The sequence below is a fragment of the Agelaius tricolor genome, unplaced genomic scaffold (assembly GCF_023055355.1).
Source record: "Agelaius tricolor isolate 1412-34295 unplaced genomic scaffold, bAgeTri1.0.p SCAF_1, whole genome shotgun sequence".
Classification (NCBI taxonomy): domain Eukaryota; kingdom Metazoa; phylum Chordata; class Aves; order Passeriformes; family Icteridae; genus Agelaius; species Agelaius tricolor.
The window spans coordinates 95,431,509-95,453,249 of NW_027269261.1; the positions used below are offsets into that span (position 1 = coordinate 95,431,509).

General features: G+C 40.7%; 1 protein-coding gene across 3 annotated transcripts in view; it reads left to right on the plus strand.

Annotated features, from left to right (window-relative positions):
* The window catches only part of FILIP1 (filamin A interacting protein 1), a 102,143-nt gene that overhangs the window by 50,782 nt on the left and 29,620 nt on the right, over window positions 1-21,741 (plus strand). For all 3 annotated transcript variants that reach the window (XM_071444570.1, XM_071444561.1, XM_071444579.1), the window contains 2 exons: window positions 8,737-8,910; window positions 10,915-11,093. In XM_071444570.1, coding sequence (XP_071300671.1) covers window positions 8,737-8,910; window positions 10,915-11,093 — 353 coding nt within the window. The remainder of the gene's footprint in view (window positions 1-8,736; window positions 8,911-10,914; window positions 11,094-21,741) is intronic.

Here is a 21,741-nt window from a genome sequence, read left to right on the forward strand (position 1 = left end):
AGTAACTTGGATGCACATTGTGCAGCACAGAGTACTCAAAAACATCTCGTCGAAGCCAACAAAATGCTTGGACAAGAGAAAGTTGTGTATACAGTTTATTACACATGTACACAGATTTAGGTCTGTTAGTGTCCCACATGCTCCTGTCTCCACAGAAGAGGCAGAAGGAATGCCTCTGACTTCATCATCCTGCTGGTTACAGCCCTGCTGGCTCCAGCTTGTCTTGCTCCATCCTGCTCCTTGTGTGCTTGCTCCTGCCAGAAGGCAGCAAGATCACTGTGGAAAAAAAAAATGCCTGGGCTGATTTGTTCCTCTTGGAGACAGGGTGCTCACAGCAGCTGCTTGAAGTGCATCCCTGAAATTCAACTCAGAGCACCTAATTTCAGATGCTTCTGTTCTTTATACTGCCACTGTAGCACATGCAAACAGCAATTTAGACGATTTACACATTTAATGAAGATACTTTTTAGTTTCTAATGGATTTCAACAAATTGGATGATAGTACAGAAGAACCTGTACCTGGCAGAAATAAAATATAACAAAAGGGAAAAAATTAATAGGAGAACACTGATATTGATGTCAGAGTGCCATATTTTTTGTAGTATTCATAGCATATCTAGATCTTCTATATACTTGGAAATTATATCTCATTCATGAGAAATGTTATTTCCTTTATGGAATGGAAATTGGAGCATGGTGGGGTTAATTTTATGTGTGAAGCATAAGAAAGAGGTTCATGATCCATGGGTCTCTAGTGTCTTGGTCCAGACTTACTAATAGGGCCAAATGATAAGAGAAGAAAGAGGAAAAGAAATGCTTTTCCTGTTATTGCCCTTTCATTAGTCACTTTTTTTCCCCTCCTAAAGCACTTCTAACGGATCACAAAATAAGTTCTGGTTACAAAAGGAACATGGCAGCTTGGTGGCTAGTTGGATCAGTCTGTGGTTTCTGCTTGCTGCTGGGCTTCAGGCCATGTGAAAAATATTATACAGTTGATGTTGGCTGAGACAAAAACTCTATGACTGGGTGCAGCAAACCCAAACCAGTGGGTTTAGCCATTGTGAGGCATTGCTGAAGCATGTAGAACATATTCCAACATGCAGAGTCATGCACATAACTTGACCCCTTGCCCTGGTGTCTCTGTGCTGACTGGATCATGACACTGTAATTCTCTATGCTGCAGTAACTGCCCCACGGCTTGATAATATCAAGCAAAGCACTCTTTCAGTGTGAAAAGACAAGACAGGGTATCCCAGACCATAATAATTCTGAAAACATCAAGCAGAGTGGAGTTAATACTTCTCAGGGTCTTGCCATGGGAATTTTGCTGGCTGTGGCCCAGACTACAGATAATTAATTATGTCAGTGAAAGGCTCTGGTGGCCTGTTTTCTTCAGAAAAAAAGTGACATCATCCATGGAGCGCTTTGGCAATAAAGCAGAACAAAGCTGTGTGGGCAGGAAATAACAGACAGATGTCTTCTAGTGCTCATTTGATCTGTTTCAAGGCTTGCTGGAAGAAGTAATACATTGCTCAGTGCTGCTTCTCCTCAGCTCTGCAATCTTTAGCAGGGACTTTTTCAAACATAGGAGGCCAAATTAATTTCTGATGTAATTCTTCTGGAGCCACTTCAGAAGATTTATGCAGTGGCTGAGCTAGTCTATCATGTGCCTCTTCTCCAGTATTGATTTTAGAAGAGCTTTCTGAGCTATCACAAGATAAAGCACAACAAAATTAAATACAGTGTAGAGCTCCAAAGGCATCATACAAGGCCAGAAAGTTCTGCATGGTGTGGAGAAGACAGGGCAGTTCTGTTCAATATCCTCAGGGTCATGAGGGATCATTTGTATTTCTGGATATATATTTCACTTACCTTTTGTACAAAATCAACAATGGTCACTTTTCATCACTGAAGTAATTTCTACCTCCAGAGTACATCATGTACCTAGACTTGAATACAGAAAATGCTAATGAAATTCCCAGTTTCAAGTATTAGGAAATTAGGCTAAGATGAAAGGTGTAAATAAAACTTTGCTGTACAAAAAGTCTTCCTTGCAAAACAACCCCGATGTATTCCTATTGCTGGTACAGCCTTACTTTGACTCGAGTGTGTAGTTGTGGTGCCACAATATTAAAAGATATAAAGCTATTAGAGCATGTCCAAAAGACAGCTGTGAAGATGGTGAAGGGTTTAGAGGGGAAACCATAGAGCAGCTGGAGTCCCTTGGTTTGTTCAGCCTGGAGGAGACTGAGGGGAGACCTCACTGCAGTTACAGCTCCTTGTGAGGGGGAGAGGAGGGGCAGGCACTGATCTCTGCTCTGTGGTGACAGTGACAGGACCCAAGGGAATGGCCTGAAGCTGTGTCAGGGGAGGTTTAGGTTGGATATCAGGAAAAGGTTTTTTCACCCAGAGGGTGTTTGGGCACTGGAACAGGCTCCCCAGGGAAATGGCCACAGCACCAGCCTGACAGAGTTCAAGAAGTGTTTGGACAGTGCTCTCAGGCACCTGGTGTGACTCTTGGGGCTGTCCTGTGCAGGGCCAGGATTTGGATTTGATATTCTCTGTGAGCCCCTTCCAACTCAGGACTTCTATGATTCTATGATTTTATGTAATTAGCCAGCATTTTGCATGGCTAGCATCACTGAGTGATGCTAGCTACTTCAGATATCTGGTACAGGAGAAAAAAAATATTTACTCAGTTTTTGCACAAAGATCTTTGTGTGATGCAATATGCAATAGAGCATCTAACCTCCCTGCTTTGAAACACACATTGTACAATAGAAGGGCTAGAGAGAGCAATCAGGCCTCTAACAAAAGTGTCATTCCAGCTGTCAGGAGTAGTATTTATTACATTCTGTATACATATTTATAGTATTATGAGACAAAATTAAGAAAATACACTTTCCTTCTAATTATTTTTGTTTCCTCCTAAGATAAGAATGAAGGGAAGTTATTTGTCTTAAACAGGGACTAGTGCATTAGTGTTAGAAAAGATTTTCAGATACAGGTGTTTGAATGCCCCTGCTTGAAGGTAATTTTCTTTCATTAAAATATGATATCCACTTTCTGAGGTCTCTAATGGAACTTTTCAGAAATGAGGCTATTCCTGCCCTGATAGCAGCACATCATGTTCTGGATAGCAGGGAAAGCAGTGTGAGAACATTCTCCTGATCTCCCTCTGGATGCTTTGAGTGTGATGTTTATTAACTCTAGGTGAAATATTTGTAAAGCCTACTGGCATTTAGGAAATCAGTCACTGGTAAGACCCCAACATTACATGGATAACCTGTGACCTTATCTAGTTTCGGATGCTGAAGAGAGCAGCTGTTGTGCTATAAATAACCTGAACTGTGTGCAATGCAAGGAACAACAACACAAGTAGAAGTAAAGGTTCCTGTCTGTGGTTTCATAGTTAATTTTTTGTCATTAATCTCTGGCAAGAAAAATACAACTTCATAAATGTTAAACATCTGCTACTTAGTGTACTTCCTTGTGTAGGTATAATAAAGTGTCTTCATAACCAGAAAAGAAATATTCAAAAGCTGGAAATATCAGGTTGCTAAAATATTACATAATTGCATTTCTTGTAAACGCTACTCCTGCTCCTGAATTTTCAAAATTTCTTTCATCTAATTAAGAGGATTGTTGGAATGTAACTGAAATATTGAGATTTCTCTAAAGTAGTTAGATGACTCCAGATGTGGAGCTATGAAGGTAATAGGTACCAGAAACTGATTTTGAGAGATACAAATTATGAATTTGCAGGAAGGCTACTTAGGAAAAAAAAATCAGCAGAAGAGTTTAGGACATGTACTGGCAAATGATCTTGAGCTAGGTTTTACACCTAGCTGACAGTGATTTCTTTGACTCCATTCAACCCATCTTGAATTCAATTGAATTTTTCTCCCGATTTACTAGATGCCTTATATGAAACGAGTTTGATCAGTTCAGTCCCATTTCCCAGGTGACAAATGGCCTGAGGCAAAAATTCCCCGTTTAGTGGGTGCTGAGTTTTGTCAGCAGGCTCATGGGAGAGGCCAAAGACTGTGGGAATGGGGAGAGAGGGCTGTAGTAAATTGGCAGGGCAGGGCATGAGGAAGAGGCACGTCTGAACGCCTAGCTCATGTAACAGTCTTTCCATTGACCAAGAATCTGGTTGCTAGGCTGCCAGACCCCTTTTACAAGCAGCAGAGTCATGCTATTGTTTCCTAAATGGTTTCAATTTTATGCAGGAACCTCTTTACATCCTTTCTATATCTTTTAAATATTTTACTAGGCATGTAGTAAAGCGAGGTTTGGAACATGGCCCCCTGCTCCGCTCAAGTCGGTGAGCAGAACAAAGTCCTCCTCCTTTATTCTGCCAAAAAGTGAGTGTTTCAGGATGAGGAGTGGGCTCACATCAGCCTTCCATCTGGGCAAGCAGCAAGCAGTGTGCACTCATGAGAGAAGGGGAGCATTGTCTTGGATTTCTCAGGTAGTAACACAGAGCCCATCTCTTTGGTAAGTGCACTCATGAGTGGGGAATAGAGGGGAGGGAAAGGAGAGCAGACAAAACTTTGTGGGACAGCAGTGCTCCACAGCACCTCAGGCCATCCATGGCGTGCTCAGGAACTGAGGTCATCAGCCTTTAGATTTTGGCATCTCCAGTAAGCATAAAACAAGCTTAGACATAGTTCAGCTTTGCAGTTCTTCTATCAGCAGGAGCAACAGAAGGTGTTAAATGAGTACATCTTTAATCTGTCTTTATTACTTCTACTGCTTAGAGAATCTGGTACTTGGGACACTTCATTAATGGAAAAGTATTTTCAAGAACTCACAACCTTAACAATATAGACAGAAAGGTAGCTCAGTGTTTTCTCTAAGACAACTGAAGTAATGAAAAACTAATAAAAATAAATTTTTTAAATTCCATATTTCAACTTTAAAGAGGTTTTCTGACTAATTGCAGTCTTCTGGACTTTTGCAAATGAGTTTCATTGTGTTACAAGCTGTTGCAATATCCAGTCAAGCCTGGATGCTCTTTCTCATCACAGCACCAACAAAACAAAACAAAAGCAGGACTTGAGAGATGATTTTCCTGTGCCAAACATCATGTTCCTTCTACCAAAACAGCTAAAAACTGTTCTGTGAGATTTGTACACAACTTTACTCACAGTTTGAAATATCTTCCTTGGGTTTGTCTCCTAGCTTATGATTTTCACAAAACAGGATTGTGCTTTGGGGCAAGAGAGGCACCAGCAGTAGATGTCCATCAGTAGAAACAGCTTGCCAGAAAACTCCCTCTTCTTAGCCAGGGACCCCCACTTTGAGCCTCTCATGCTCAAAGGTATGCTACTTCAAAATTCACAGGTATGGATTTTGAAGTAGCCCCAGCACTCCCCAGCAGGATTATTCTGACTTGTTTTCTGAAAATGGTCTGTTTCCTGCAGATCACTGTACATTGGAAGAAAATACCTCTATCTGACCTCTCTTCTAGTTGTTTCAGGGGAAAATTGGTCATCTGGAGAAATATGAAATCACAGGATACACAGGCATGCTGTTTCAGCTCCTTCCCTCTGTATCATCCTGAGGAGTTTCAGAGAGACTAACTGGAATTCACAAACCCTGAGGCTGATGGATGTTGCCTGGATGTCTCTCTGACCTAGGTTAGCCACCCTTCAGAATCTCCCCGTGATGGAGCTTGTTTCTGACCAAATAAAAGCAAATTTGTCTCCTGTTTATTATTAGCATTAGGTTCCCTTTTTAGTCCAATGCTTCCTAGCAACCTGTGGGTCTGTTTGTAATTTGTTTTTCACAAGCTGTTATCACAACTGAAACAAAGTCCTTGGTGAATTAACCGATACCCTTGGAAAGATAAGGATAGGAGAAATGGCTGAGCCCAGAAAAGGCAAAAGGCAGCCTGCCCCATTAATGCCATCCAAATCTGAGGGGCAGCAGAGTGTGGGGTACCCAAGAAGGGTACAGGACAGGGCATGGTGCCACCCAGCCTGATTGTGGGCTAGGTACCCTCCCATGGGCTGCAGCAAGGGCTGTTCAGTGCTGACTGTCCTGCCCTGCTCCCTTGGAGCCAGGCACGTCACTGCTTCCCTTTAAAGATGAAGCAATGAATGGGTTTTTTCTTCAAAGTTCTGAACTGAGCTTGGGCACCCATCTTCCTTCTTGGGGTGTCAGTTCCTCCATTCAGCATTATCCATTTCTCTGGCTTTTGGGGGACCCAAACCTGCAGCATCCAGAAGCCTTTTTCAGTTAGCAGGGACTCTTAGCTGTTTCAGGAACTCTTATTCCTACTCCCTTGTGCTAAAGTTGCTCCATTTTAACAGTGAGTGATGACAGACTAATGAGGCCTGAAGGAAAATCAGGCAGTGCACAACTGAAGAGGGGCTGGGGCACTTGCTGGGCAGAGCAGCTGCCTGCACAGCTATTTCTGTATCAAATAACCACTGCAGGGAATGGAGTCCAGCTTTTTGCTCTGCTTATTCACAGTGTTAAATCCTCAATCCTGAGCTATCTCTGTCTGCTCTGCCCAGCCCTGCCAGTGTTTAATTATGCCATCCAGGGCCCAACAGCTCCAACGTGAGAGAATGAACTCATCCTCCTCCCCTCCCAAACAGGGTCTGAGGTGTGCCTGACCCTGAGGAAAGGGCTGTGTGGGGCATGAAGCTTTGTGTGCTCAGAATCAAAACAAAACAATGTTTCAACATGATTGGTTGTGTCCCTCGGTGCACAGGGTAGAAGGGAGCTGCTCCCCCATCCCCATCCCTATGTGTGGGTGCTCCCTTTGCACAGTGCTCTCCCTGAGCATGCCTGTGGCACAGGGTCCCTGCTGGAAGCACACAGCAGGATACCAAATTAGTTCATTGGGACAGGGTGAACCTCATGGCCTCAGAACTGCCTCTTCCTAAAAGGGCTTAAGACAACACATCATAAAATCTGGACATTTAGGAATCCCTCCATACTCCCATGCTATCCTACTGGACTTTTTAAAGGCTTTTTCTTCGATATAGAAGCATTGGCCTCCTCATGGTGATGAAGACACTAAGACATCTGTTATTTCTACAGGGATAGAGAAAAGTAATACATTCACAAACCTGTCAAGAACCTGCCTAAAATAACACTTTTCCTGTATTGAGAATGGCACAGTCTTAGGATGTGATGTAGTGAGGTGTACATGCTCTTCTGCCTTTCTTTGGGACTAGCTCACATAATTCACTTAGTTGTAACATCCATGAGTGATGGATGTTTTCCTGCTCTCATTTTGGAATAAGATTAATACCATTCCAATTTGCATTTTGTACCTTGCAGACAAGTATTTTACTTCAGGTTACAAAATGTTATGCATAATGTTACATATATTGGGCTAGTTCTTAATTAGATGGCATGATCTTTGCCTGAAGTTCATTACTTATTTTCATGACAGACTGTTTTAAATAAAAAAAATAAATTAAAGGATCTTTGCCATTTCCCAAAATTATTTTCTTGCTCATTTTAAAATCAAGTAATTTTGTTGAGCTGTGGTGCCTCTGTGGTTCTGGGTAAAGATTTAAGATTTGCTACAGGGATGAATTGAATGCTGTTATGAACAGCATGGAAAAGCATGAAGAGTTGGTCAGTTCATAAATTTTAAAATAGTTATTGCTTACATAGGGGCAGGATTTGTAAAGAATTTTTTCCTAAAATGTCTGAACCTTTCCTTAGTGCTTAATTTACTTCCCAAGCTCACATGGGTTGTCAGAAAGGCAGGCAAGAGAAAAATGCCCATACTCTTCTACTCCCCCATCCATTTGCACTTGTGGGAAAGATGTTCTCTAGGGAAATCCAGGAGCTCCCCTTTGCCCACCAAAAACCTGTAGTTTTTACAGTCCCTCCCTGGACTATGGCCTCATAAACATCATAAACATGCCTTGAAAGACAAGCAGGTGCCCTGCCCCCATTTTACAGATGGCTTAACAGGTGTTGGCAAGTATCATTAAAAGCAGAGCCCTGGCTTAAGTGTTTGTCCACAGCACAGCCCTAAAGTGCTCGTTGTTCATAGCCAGGTGGCCCTGCAGAGCTGTCTGGTCATGCCCAGATGTTTGCTCATGCTGGGAGCTTCCACCGGGGCAGGGAGCTCCAGGCTGCCCTTGGCCACAGGTGCACCCCTGCTCCCAGCCCCTGCTCCAGCAGCACAGCCATCCTCCACGGCTGGGAGGATTTGCTCAGACTTCCCACGTCTCATTAGCTGGGGTCTGCAAGGTATAGGGTTTTGTTGAAAAAAAAAAGAAAAAAATGAAAAATTATTTTAAAGGTTACTTGAAAAGAGTATTTAGTCACAAATTCAGTTAGGGAGTGACTAGGAAGTAACTGTCAGAGAAATATTAGTTCAGCTCACTTGTGCTGCTTGTTCTTCTCATTTTCTTATCCCTTCAGGGAACACCATAGGCAACAACTAAGATTCAGTGTATGAAGAATAATGATGTTCTCTGGCTATAGTTGCAACTCAGATAAAAATTCATAGCATTCAAATGTAATGTCATGCAGGAACAGAATAATTCATCCCTTAAAGTACAATATTTGTATTGGACTGATCATGTTTAATCTGAGATCTCCCAACATTTTTATATTTGCATTGACAGACTGTCATTTTTCTAATTATTTTATTTTTGTGTATGCAGTCTGTACATATGAAATGCCCCTCTTTTCCCCATGTTCCCTCTTGGTTAAGAGGTTGACTCATGACAGTGATTTGCAATATTACAGGCAAGGGAGGATGTGATCCACATGCTGAAGACAGAGAAAACCAAACCTGAAGTTTTAGAAGCTCATTACGGGTCTGCAACTCCAGAGAACGTGCTTCGGGTGCTGCACAGGGATGCCATCCTTGCCCAAGAAAAGTCCGTAGGGGAAGACGTCTACGAGAAACCAATTTCAGAGGTAACAACTTCTTGCTTGACAACGTTATGTATGTGCAGGGGGAAGCCTAACCAGAAGTGAGACTCCATATATTTTGGATGTATGCAAAGCATGCAAGAGGATAACACAGAATTTGTACACTGAAAATAAAATCTTGTTCACTCATATGCAGAATAATTTGTAAGTGAAGTCACTGGATTTGAACACAAACCACAAAGAGGTTGTGTGCTTCCAAGAGCTGGTGCTGATAAGCAAGACCAAAATCTTTGGGTGCTAAATTTCTAGTTTTTTAATTCCTTTCAATTATAGGCTTCAACCTCTACTGCTCACAGCACTGGTAACTACTCCTTGATTTTCTTTGCATACTAGAACACTATCATGAGGGTAGTTAAGAAAAGAAGACCTTTGGAGATTGACTTTGACCATATTTATGGGATCATAAATCCATATTCATTTTACATCACTTAAACTCTAGGACTGCAAAGTCAGTTCAGCCCCTAAAGGAGACTTATAGGACTCCTTGCTTTAAAATTTAAGCAATAAATGAATGTCAAGTAGACCTGAGAATTAGAGTAGACCTGAGAATGTCTGAGGCCAGAGTGAATGCCAAAATAAACAGCCATTGCTCCTGTTCATAGTTTCATAACAGTCCAGGTCATGGGGAAGGAGCATGCAACAACATAGTTCATCCAATTAGAACATTTAATTTGTTCACCAGGAGTTGTGTCTACCATGGGATATTTCTGTACTGTGTATTCTCATTGAAGCATCTCTTGGATTTTTTAGGATGTTAGTAAATAAGGAAATCAAACCATAGTATCTGGGAGCATACATAAAATCCTTTCAAACAAGATTAAAAGAGTTTAGCAAGGCTTTTTTCCAAAGAAGCTGAAAATTTGACAGGGACCTCAATGTAAAACTTTTGTCATGTACAGATTCACAAGGCTTACGTTGAAATAAAGTAGAAAAACTAAGTGCAAAAATCTACTCTGAAAAGCTGAATCCAACCTGGCTCTTTTATAAAATGCAATGATTTTTTCACTTTGACTGCTATGGTCAGCTTCTGGAGAGCAAACTGCCATGGTCCTCCTGCTCTCTTATTTCCCTCAGCTTACTGAGATATGATGTGAAACAACACCAGCCCAGGGCAGCTGGGGCTGAGGAAGATGTTGGGCAAGGGTTGGGAGTGGGCAGAGCAACCAGACAAGCACCAAGGCCGAGGGCTGCTTTGGCAGGGAGGAGGCTGGAGCTGGTCATCTGCATCCAAGAAATAGCAAAAGGAGCAACATGAATAGCCATGGTGGATTTGGAGTGCTCTGGCAAGTTTTAGACACACCTTCCTGGTTTTTTTTTCCTTGTTTGTTTGAATAATAGTTGGCATATTAAATTAATAAAAAATGCAGAGGACAAAAAGGGTAAAAGGTTGTGAATAAATAAAGAGAATTTCTGTCAAAACACAGGCTGAGGGGAAATTCCTAAGGCTTATATTTAATTGTATTTGGTAATGTAAAACTGAATCTGAGCAGAATCTAAATAATTTGGGTCTTTTATCTCAGCAGAGTTACAGGTGTGTTAAAGATGTGTAACTCAAGTTTCAGCCTTCAAATTACACTTTATGCTCTTCATGCAAGTGTCCAGTCCCCATACAGGTGTGTGAATCAGGCTCCCAGGCTCCGAGTTCTGAGTTACAGCTTTTTCCCAGTGAAATGAAGAAAGCGTGCACAGCACCTCACCACAGGAGAAATACAGCACTGCAACAATATTATTTGTTACCCTAAAGCTAAGTGAAATTCTGTCCTTTCTGCATCTGAAAGCTGTGCAAATGTTTATTGCTAATATGTCATCCAAATAAATCATTACTTTCACAGGGCAGTTATTCTTATTTCTAGTCACTGCTTTATGTAAAACCCAAGACATATAATTACGGGACTTGCATTTACCAAACACAACATTGTTGGTCAATAAATCAGATGAAGTAAGCAAGGAGACCTTTAAAACAGTCTGTTCTCCTTTCCTACAATCCAGCTGGACAGACTTGAAGAAAAGCAGAAGGAGACGTACCGGCGCATGCTGGAGCAGCTCCTGCTGGCAGAGAAGTGCCATCGTCGCACCGTCTACGAGCTAGAGAATGAGAAACATAAACACACGGATTACATGAACAAGAGTGATGACTTTACCAACCTCTTGGAACAGGAGCGGGAGAGGTGAGTAAAAGACCGACCCCAGTGTACCAGTGCTTGTCCCTTCAGCAGTGGCACAGCCAGGAATTTTCTGTGTTTAAATGACACTAAACTTTTGCGTAAAACATCTGTAAGTGTTGGTCCACTCCTGTCATTTGTATACTTGTTACTGTGCAAGTCTGGAGCTGGAAGAATACCACTGAATGTTCCTGTAGTGTGAGCTTGACTTAAGAAACAAATTTGATTTAGTCATGGCCATTTTGGGTTCACCTCCAGGTAGCTTTTGATCAGATGTTATTTGTGTTGGCTAAGTTTGGGACTGGCTTGCTTAGCTAAGTGCTGAGTTTGTGAAGGACAGAGCACTGTTGTCACAGCAGGAGGGCAGGGTAAAGAAAACCACAACGCACATTAGGAGACTGGCACACAAGTGGTGGGACTCTGCCCTGCCCTTTGTGTTTAGGCTTGCAAAGTCACAAACCATTTGCATTCTTTTTCGTATTCTGAAGACGCATGCCTCAGGCAAGTTATCTGGAAGAAAATATTATTGTGCATTACAAAATGTGCCCAGCCTGTGATGGACTATCTGCAGTGTTTATCTCACAGTCCCATACACCCCACAATTCTTTTTTTTGCGTGTTTATCCTGCTTGTTGGATGAGTAATTTGTTCTCTGTGTCTCTAAGAAAAGAAAGATATCACCTACCTTAGCTGAAGACTGAGCACTCAGTAACAGCCTGTTTTTCAATATGAAATTTTTTTGCTTATACCAAACTGCTTGAAATCAATCCATGTTGTGTTTCTTTTTGTGTTTTGCTTTTTTTTTTTTTTTTTTAAGGCTCTAAGAAAAATACTTAAGCCAAGTTCAAAGAAGAAATGCTTTTGAGGAAACCACAGGCTTGTGGCAGACATTTGCAAAAAGCTAGGAGCAAAACTTTTTAGTGTATTTCCTGAACTCAGTTCAGTGCCAACTTTGAGTAGGTGGCACATGAGCTACAGTGACCGTATTTCCTGCTTTAATAGGTTTTGGTTTTGTTCTGTCTTTACTTTCCTGGGTTGATTGGCAAACTTTAAAGAACAAAAATGCTTTTGCATCTTAGCAAATTGATTCTCACAGTAGAAAAGGAAAAATGTAAAAAATAAATATGTTTTAAGAAATAAAAGATGTTGTATTTTCAAGTAAGGAGCAACTTCACATCTGATTCTCAAAGACATTTTGTCTCTATACTGAATATCCATGTATGTGTGGACACATACAATGTGTGGACACAAAAGTGGTATTAAAATACCATTTACATTTGTCCTTACATTTTAATATTCACATTAATTTGACAATTTTTGCCTTCTTATTATTCCCTCACAATGTGTGAAAGCTACTAAATAGTCTACAATTATGACCTGGTTGAATTGACTTCCTTTAATGAAGTGATTAAAGAGCTTTTTGTCTTGCCACTAAGATATCATGTCCCACATCTGTGGGCATCTCTCTTACCCTTCCTGCTCTCTCAAACTTCAAGTTTTCTACATTCTACAATTTTTGGAAAAACGGCAATAAGACAAGGAAAATTTGAATTTTAATTTCTCTTGGAAGCAGATCTTTAAGAGCAACTAAATCCACTGGCTTTATTCACCAGTGCCTCTGTACTGGTGGCTGCAGGGGAATAATTGCAGTGCTGAAGCCCTTTTGATTTATGTTGAGTAACACAAGAAATCTGATGTTTGCTATTTAATCCACTTTGTTTGTCTATGACACTAATTTGTTTCAAGATAGTAGTGGCCAAGCAGAGAGAACATGAAATGCAGCTAAACATAGAAAACCAAGATGCATGTACCTCCCTCTTCAGGTTCCTCCTCTCAGATCACTTGCAGAGCAGATCAGCAAAATCAGGATGGGCTTACTTGTTAAGCATAAAGTCTTAAACAATCTCAATTTCTTACCTTTGTTTTCTCAGTGCACATGAAACTGAGGCTGCACCCACATCTTTGTAGATATTAAAAACTAGAAGTAGTATTGTTTGAGGCTATACTCACAAAGAGAGGGTGATAGGATGACTTCTTAGGAAAGCCCCAAAGTGGCAATAGATTTTGTCAAAAAGAAAGTTTGAAGAGGCAAAATTAAGTTGCAACAGATTAAAGCATATAAAAATCTCATACTCAGTCTACGTATTGGGACAGAGAACTGACCTGCCCAAAGGCATGTTTAAGGCCCTGCATAGGCATTCTTGTTTTATAAGTACCACTATACATATAATTCATTTTACTGTGGTACTTTGAGGGTTATTTTATTAAGAGCTGAACAGACTTGTAGTCTCCATGAAAACGAAAAGGGACACAGAGTTGAACTTTGCCCGTCAGCCACTCTGCTGCACTCGCAGTTATAATGTTAATGAGACAGGGTGAGCCAGAGGAAGAACAGTGCTGCAGGATGGCCATCTCACAGCAGTCTGCTACAATGAGAGAAGTAATAATTTCTACACTGGCTCTAAGTAATTTCAGCAGTTTCTTTCCTCGCAGCATTTTATCAATCTTCCCTAACCATTGTTGTCTACATCAACTTTCACAGGCTACATCTGCTTTTGCTGTCTTGTGAAAAAGTTTGAACAAAGCAAAAAGGGGATTCTTTAAGAAAGAGATATGCCTCAGTTCTAACATATGTCTAACACTCTCTTAATGTATTTACTTTGGAACATTTTTTACATGTGCTTTCATACATTATCTCTAATCCATCTACAACAACATGCTATGAAAGCAAACAGTTCCTATGAGTGACTAATTATTAGGCCAGCCTCATACAGGAAGGAAGTAACAGGAAAACATGATTTCTCAAAAATAATGATGCGTGAAAAATATGAAAAAGACAAAATTGTGCACTGGGATATTCAAAATGTAGACAGCTGGGGATGTGGGGGTAAATGGAGAAGGCTGAAGGGCCTCACTTTTGCTGTTGGCTCTGCAAGACCAAGTGCAACTGACCTGAAGAAAGATTGTGGAAAAGGTTTGCATGTTACAGGAAAAGAGTAGTGATGACCATTTGTCAGGTGGAGAAGAAAGAAATCTGGTCATTTTAGTGGAGGGCGCTTCTACAGGCATGGTGGCTGAAGGGTTTTGCAAATTTCCATACAGTATGCTATAATAGCATCTAATGATGTTTGAAAGTTATGGAGGGTATTTTCTATTTTTCTGTGCTATCAAATTTCCCTCTTCAACGCTTGCCCACCTCAGCTGCTGTTTCTCTAACATCAAGTTGTGCTTGGGTATCTCTGACTCTGGGGAATGCAGAACAGACATCTTCCTGGAGCCTCCTGAGGAGGCTGAGGAATATGGAGAAGAGCTGAGGCCCCCAGGCCCCCTCAAAGACTTGGATGAAAGATGGTGGTGTAAGGAGTCTCTGGTCTGAGAGGTGGAGAATGAAGGGTCTGGTCAGAACTGCATTGGTGCTGTGGCTTGCAGTGGGCACTTGGAGAGCAGCAGAGCAGGCATCAGCAGCCCCAGGGATAAAATTAGTCTTCCCAGCACAGGCACCCTCCTGAACTTCAGCTGTGCTTTGGGGAGGGAGCTGGTGGCATGACTTTGGGCTGAGCTGGGCACAGCTAAACCAGCTATTAGTACTTCATGACCCCAAAAATTCTTGTATAAAGCAGGCTTAACATGAAATGGTACTTGGCTGTTCTCTGTGCTGCCTAGTCCCAGCCCTCCTGCCTTCCCTTTTAGGGAACTGGGGGGGCAGGGTTGGGGGGAAATCTTTAGTTTATCAAATATAAACTTTTTCATTTGATCAGCAGGGCTTTTTTTTCTGGTTGAAAAGGGTAGAGATCTTTGCAATCTCAGCATTTCTTTGATGTTTTGATTGACCTAGGAGATGAGGTTTAAAATGCTGACATTTTTAGAGGTGCTAATGTCCAAAAATTTTTTCTAGTGCCCTCCTTTCAACCCTGTCAGCTGACAGCACATTTTGCTCATATTAAAAGCACTGGAAAGCTCCCATTGATTTCAAAGGTTCAGAAAGAGGCTTGAGGTGAAGACCACTGAGTCAGTCCTGCCATCCAGGATGGATAGAAGAAATAGTCTGAAAGCCTGCAAAAAGGAAGAGCAGGGAATTTCTTTTATATGGATGAGAAGTGGGTTGCCAAACAGAGGGTGTGATGTGGCAGAAAGGCTCTGTTGGAGCTCTGTTATGGGGATCCATCCGTGTGACTGCTTTGTGAGTCATTTGATCATTTCCAGCACGATGCCTGAGCCTGCTGAGACTCTGTCACCCCACCACATGGTGATCAGGAAATGTACACCCAGTATCTCAGTGTTGTCTGTGCTAAAGGATAGATATATTTTATTGTAAGGCTGAATACTTTATTGTATTCACTGAAGTGATGAGGATTTAATATTGGTTCTTGCTTTCCTCAGTGCTTCAAATTATTCTTTACAAGCACTGTGAGTGTTCTCAGTGCACTGAAGCATGTCACATTTTCCTCAAAGGCAAGGCTGAGGATTCAGTCTGTACTTCCTAAGCATTGCCCTGCTAAATCTGGTTTTAGTTAAACCCTCTTTTTGAAGTACATGGCCATAATTAGATCTGCCTAGAGGAGACAGCAAGACTGTGACCCCAGCTCTTTCCTCCACAAAGTTCCCTTTCAGTCTTCACGTAAAATTGTCTCCTCTTTGCCTTCCCCACTGCAGCACCCCCAGCAAGGAATGCACTGGCAAGGCCCTCGGAGGTCTGTGATAATACATTCCTCTGGACTTCAGTCATGCTGGCACCGAGATGCTCTTGGCTGCTCTGCTGGTGATGTAATTCTGGGCCCACATCACCTGCAAAGGAAACTGATCTGTGAGCAATAAAGCACACAGCCCTCTTGAAACAAAAATGGGAGTGTTGATGTTAACAAGTTTACAAACTCCCTTTTCTCCCCTTTTTGCATTTCTGCTTTTAGTACCAAGGCTTCCCTTCTCCCTTTTCCCACGAGACGGCAGCACCAAGCCTTTCATTGGGAAGTGTTTGCCTTTCTGCTTCCCTGTATTTCATGGATCCAAGCAAGTGTAAAGGCTGGAGTGTGATATAGATTGGGGATTTTGTGTGTGTTGCCTTTCCAGTTTGTGTTTTCCCTCAATTTTTATGAAGACTGTAAAATAAAGGAGCTGGCGGGAAGACAGCAGGGCAGAGTATCCAGAGTATCCATCAGTCAATTACTTGTTTAGAGAACAATCAAGCCAAGAAAATGAAGTGTTCAGGACTAATACATTTCTGTGATTTATCACCATAAAGCCAGATTCTGTGGTAAGAATAGGCCCATACAGAAGAATTGGGGTGAGGTATAAGATCCAAACCTGTAACAAAGATTTTGGCCTGTAACTGTAATCTGTTGGTGATTCCTCTAAAGTCTGGAAATTAGGTGACTTTACAGAAATATTTTTGCTATCTTCTTCACACCCCCCCCCCCCCAAGAGTTTTTAGCCATATTTGTACTCTGGATTTTTTTTTTTTTTCTCCTATGGAGATTGTTTCTATGTCCTGGTTTCCAAATTGTGACCAAAAAAAAGGAAAAGCCATCCCAAAGGGACTTCACCATTGCCTACATCAGTTACTCATTTTACTGCACTTTATTGGCCTTACTAGAGCACTGAGTCACTCTGTCTACTTTTCAGTAAGTGCATCTCTAAACTTTGAATATTATAATGTAGAAGACAAGAGCAGCATTGCATTTTTGTTCTTTTCAGGCTGGCATGCTATCAGTATGGTTTGAAAAAGCTGGTTATTTTCTGTCAATATAATATATTCACAGGGTCACAGATAAGAAATTCTGGGGTAGTCTATTAAAAGAAATTAATTAAAACCTGGAAAATACAAATACAATCTCTGCACAGTTAAGTAGATCTGAAGGCAGTCCATTTTGCAGGTCCTGTTTTACAGCTCTAGCTGACTGCAAGGCAGAGATGACTAAAAGTTTATGTTTTAACTAATGAATCTGGTCCCAGCTTCCAACAAAATGGTTCCAAAGGTAATTTGAAAACGAGAGAACAAACAGTTACATCTGACTGTGGAGAAACAATATGAAAGTATTGCAAGTCTTACACAATGTGAGCTGGGACTAATCCAAATCCATCTCTTTACACTTGGATAGTCCTCAAAACTGTCCAGTCTTTCAGTCACTTCTGGGATTATATAAAATGGCATCATGTGTTGTTTCAGCTACTTTTCCAAAATTTTTTCTAAGTAGGCATCAGCTTCACAGCCCTTGAGAGAGAATTATTATACAAAACTATATGTACTTCATTATTCCTAGCAAGTTTGCTTGCTAAAATCATCAATTCAAATGCTCCCAGGGTCAGACAGGGGGAAAAAATTACTTCATTCAAAATCCACTCACGAACTCAAACTCTGTCCAGGGTGCAATAGGTAACAATTTGAACATTTAGGAGGCCTTTGGCATGTTTCAGAGTTATTATACTACTGAAATAAATATCAGTTCGCAGCTCTACTGAGGCCATCTTTTTAAGTTGTCATTTTTTAGGCAAAGAAAACAAGAATTGAATCAGGGTCATGTAGGGAAAATTGCTTCCTCATTCGGAGAGATTAGAAACAGGTTTCAGTTGAAATGCCAGGTTTCAGTGAATTTCTAAAAAATTTAAATAGATACCCCTTATTTACAAGTATAAATATATAATGGGCTCTCGAAATTGAACATGGTGGATATTTGCTTCATGTTTAAATGCAAGTTTACCTGTGCAGAATGCACAGTCTAATTAGTGAAGTATGTGACCTATTGTCCTAATGCCCTACTAACATCCAAGACCTGTTCTGTATGGTCTGATAACCTCCATAAGTTGTATCAAGAACCTCAAGACATCATCTGACTAGGGGGGGTTATTCTGAATCAGTGAGCCTGTATGGAAGCTTTCCTAACCCTAAACAGATGTAATGCTTTCTCCATCTTCTTTCCCCAGAAGGGTGCTAAGTCGTGCATCTCTTCTCATTCCTGCAGCATCTCCAGCAGCAGTGGAGATTAGAAATACTGAGTTTTATATTTGCATCATTTCAGTTTTCATTTCTTTTTAAGGCTTGTATGTGAAGAAATCTTAAGGCAGAAATAAAAAAATCCAGGGGGTGCAAATATCCAGACGAAGCGTTCCTGTGAAATTTGCCAGGGCCTGTGCAAATGTGAGGGCAGAGAAATGCAAAATGTGTAATTCACCACATATTTGTAAGGTACTTGAGTAGGTGCCTGACTAAAATATTGTGTTACCATAGTTAGTATTTCAACTAACTTTTTAAAAACTCATTAAGACATACCATTTTGGGTGTAAGACTATTATTAATGTCAACAAAGAAAATCTGGTGACCTAATTCACAAGACCAGCTAGTCAAAAAACCATATCAAATAACCCTGTGATTATGCCACTCACCTGGACCATGATAGACTTTTAATCCTTCTGTCAACTTGTTGGGACCTGAATCCACCTCTCAAAGGAGGCCTTCCTGGCCACATCACTGGTTCCTTGGGGTGTCTGTTCCCATTTTTCCTGGGAAAAATAGTTATAGTTTTACAAGTCACTTATATAATTTTGGGTTCTTTTCACCAAAGAGATGAGAATCTTCTTGTAGGTCAGGGCCTGAGTATTCAAATTTCCCAGGCAGAGGAATTCACTGGTCCAGGCAGATCATTTGATTTTCTGAAAAAACAAAAAACTATGGTTGGTTTGGTGAATTGGGCCAAGATACAGTCCTTTCTATCCCCTGCTTTTCTTAAAATGACAAAAATGGAAATGAAATGACTGATCTGAAACAAACAAATGTTTCACTGAAATCCACATGAAACACTTTTTCACTTGAACGAGAGAAAAAGAATAAGCTTTCTTAAATATATTTTTAAATTTTTGGTTAAGCTCTGAAACTGAAAAATCAATTACACAGCTTTGTTATGCAGTCGCTTATGTTAGGGAATGATTAATAGTAACATGTAATGCCTTAATGAGGGAAGATAAAGAAATGAGCATAAAATGACACTAAATTATAGCAGAATGACAGCAATGTTTTTCTGATGATAGCAATTATGTCATAGCTGAAAAAGTATCTCTTGGTGATAAGTACATATATCATAGAATGAAAGTTCCTGTACAATTCCATTTAAAAAGTTCATTTTCAGAGGAACCAGAAAGGGATAGATGTGTTCTCTTTCATCATTTAAATGTCAGGCTTTTCCTAGATGATTTAACTCATTTTAAAATGATGCATAGCTGTCAACATTTTTTCATTTTGAAAATTACTGCCTGGGACACAGCCGTGGTTTCCAAAAGCAGCAGGGGCAGAGCTGTGTCTGTCACAGTGAAAGGCAGTGTGGAGAACAGCTCATGTGACACTGGCACAGCTCATCCTGCAATGGAGGAGAGTCTGTCCTGCTTTCACTGCCTCGTGTCCCCACCTGACAGAACCAGTGCTGCCGCTCCAACTCGCTTTCAGTGACGAGACCATTGCCTCGTGCCCACCATTAGCTCATCCAAGCTTTCTACATCCACCTTCTTCAGGTCTTAGGAAATAATTAATCCTGTGCTGGATTTTTATGAGCACAAAGCTGGCATTGCTGCAACTCCTTTGAAGTCAGTAGAGCTCTTCTTGATTAATGGGATTAATAGAATCAGAGTAGGAATTCCGAAAGGCGTGAATGCTTGTACCTGTAGAAGTCTATACATGCACATATAAATGTATTACGTACAGCAGTTTGCTGGGTGGAATTGCAGTTTCTGCATGGGAGTCTGCAATCCAGAAAATTAACTTGTCAGCAATACATATTTCCTGTAAAATAATATTTTTATATAACTTATATAAGCATTTTGGTTCATCATAGCAATTGTAATAACAATAACAACAACAACAACAATAAAGCATAATAGTAATAATAACAATAATAACAATAATAATTATAACAACAGCAATGATAATAGCAATAGTTTTAATGCCTATAATTTTTTACATAATTTCCACAGCCAAATTATGCCTTTGTGTTCTGCATTCATTTTGGTCAGTATTGCCTATTGATTCCACTAAGGAGGCTGTAAGCTTTTGCCTCCTTGTGCATGAGGCATTATCTGCACTTATGTCAATAGAAGAATATTATTAAAAAATAATAGTGATTTTAAAAAATAATAGTGATTTGTAAGTGAGGATGTCCAGTGGAAGTCAACAGCTGATGACTGAATAACTGATTAGAGAGCAACAAGGCCAGATTGTTTAAACCCTGCAGTTATTCAGAGGGCAATACAGACATGGAAGAAAGAAATTTGAAGACCAAGGCAAGCACAGCACCTTCTAATTCCCACTTATTGTATGAAACTGGCCCACTTTCTCCTTGCTTGCTCTCCATCTCAGAACCTGAGTTTTCCCTGTCCTTTTTTTAAGTTGTTCATATACTCAACAGGCTACAGTCAGGACGTGATCTTGGAAAGGGGTAGTGCAAACTAGAAATATTTCAGACTGAGGAGAGAAGTAAAGCCACACATGCTGTTTTTGTGGCAAGGGATGCACAGGGGCTGGTGCAAGTAAGAGTTTCTTTGAATGGAAGCACTGACAGGTCCTGTTCTTGTGCAAGGGCTGTCATCAGCCCCTGTCTCTCTTGTCCTCAGAACAAAGCCCTGGCTTTTAAAGACATGTATTTCATAAGGTCCAAATAACTTCAGGTGAAGAATGATGCTCAGTTCAGGCAAGATGACAGGACTACCAAGGATGTGCAACAGCAAATCTGGGCAACCAAAATACAGATCTGCTCAAAAATCAGATGCCTGTGACCGTTCATATTTATATATGTACTGGTTCAGTATTTTTGTTTTGGGCTTGGGTGGGAGTTTTTTGGTTTTTTGTTTGTTTGTTTTCTTTATCTTTTCCTTTTAAAATTCTTCATCGATTGCATTCCAGATATTTATGGGAGTCTTTTTTGAATTCTGCTCTAAGGAACCAGAAGTAAGAGGGTAAAATAGCAGGCTCAAACCTCGGGTGAGTCTAGGCCCTTTGTGTTGGCTGGGGAGGGGAGCTGTGAGGAAAGACTCTTCTCCAATTGTCTCTCAATAGACACAAATCTAATGCAATCAGCAAACCTTAGAATTGCATGAGCTGTTGTAAACAGCTATGTGGTAATCCAAAAGCTTTGTTTAGGTGTAGGGGGGTTTATTTGGTGGTTTTTCAGAGTTGTAATGGATTTGTTGTTTTTTGGGGTTTTTTTTTTGTTTTTGTTTTTTGGTTGGTTGGTTGGTTGGTTTTTGTCTGTTTTGTTTTGTTTTGTTTTGAGGGGAGAGGTGCCTATTTATGCTGCACCTCCAGAACACAGGCAAAAAGCAGTAGCAAAGGTGGGACTGTGGGATGGATGTGGTGGAATGTGTGTGGACTTTTGTGTTCAGGGCAAGAACTGAGAGTCCTGGCATCAAAAGTAATGGAAATACCTTCACAACCTTTCAGACTGAGAGCTGGCACATGGCATATTAGGATGAGGTGTGACAGCCAGGATTACTCTATGCTGATGTTGTTAAAATCTATCGGTCCCTCTCTAGATCATAAAAGCAGCTGCTGGCTGCTCTTTTACAGCATTTGAAAATTTTTCTGAGGATTCATTATTTGCTAAATCATTGATAATAGGACACTCACAAGGAAGTAATTAAAAATCAAGAAGGAATCTTCATTAGATTATTTTTCTCTG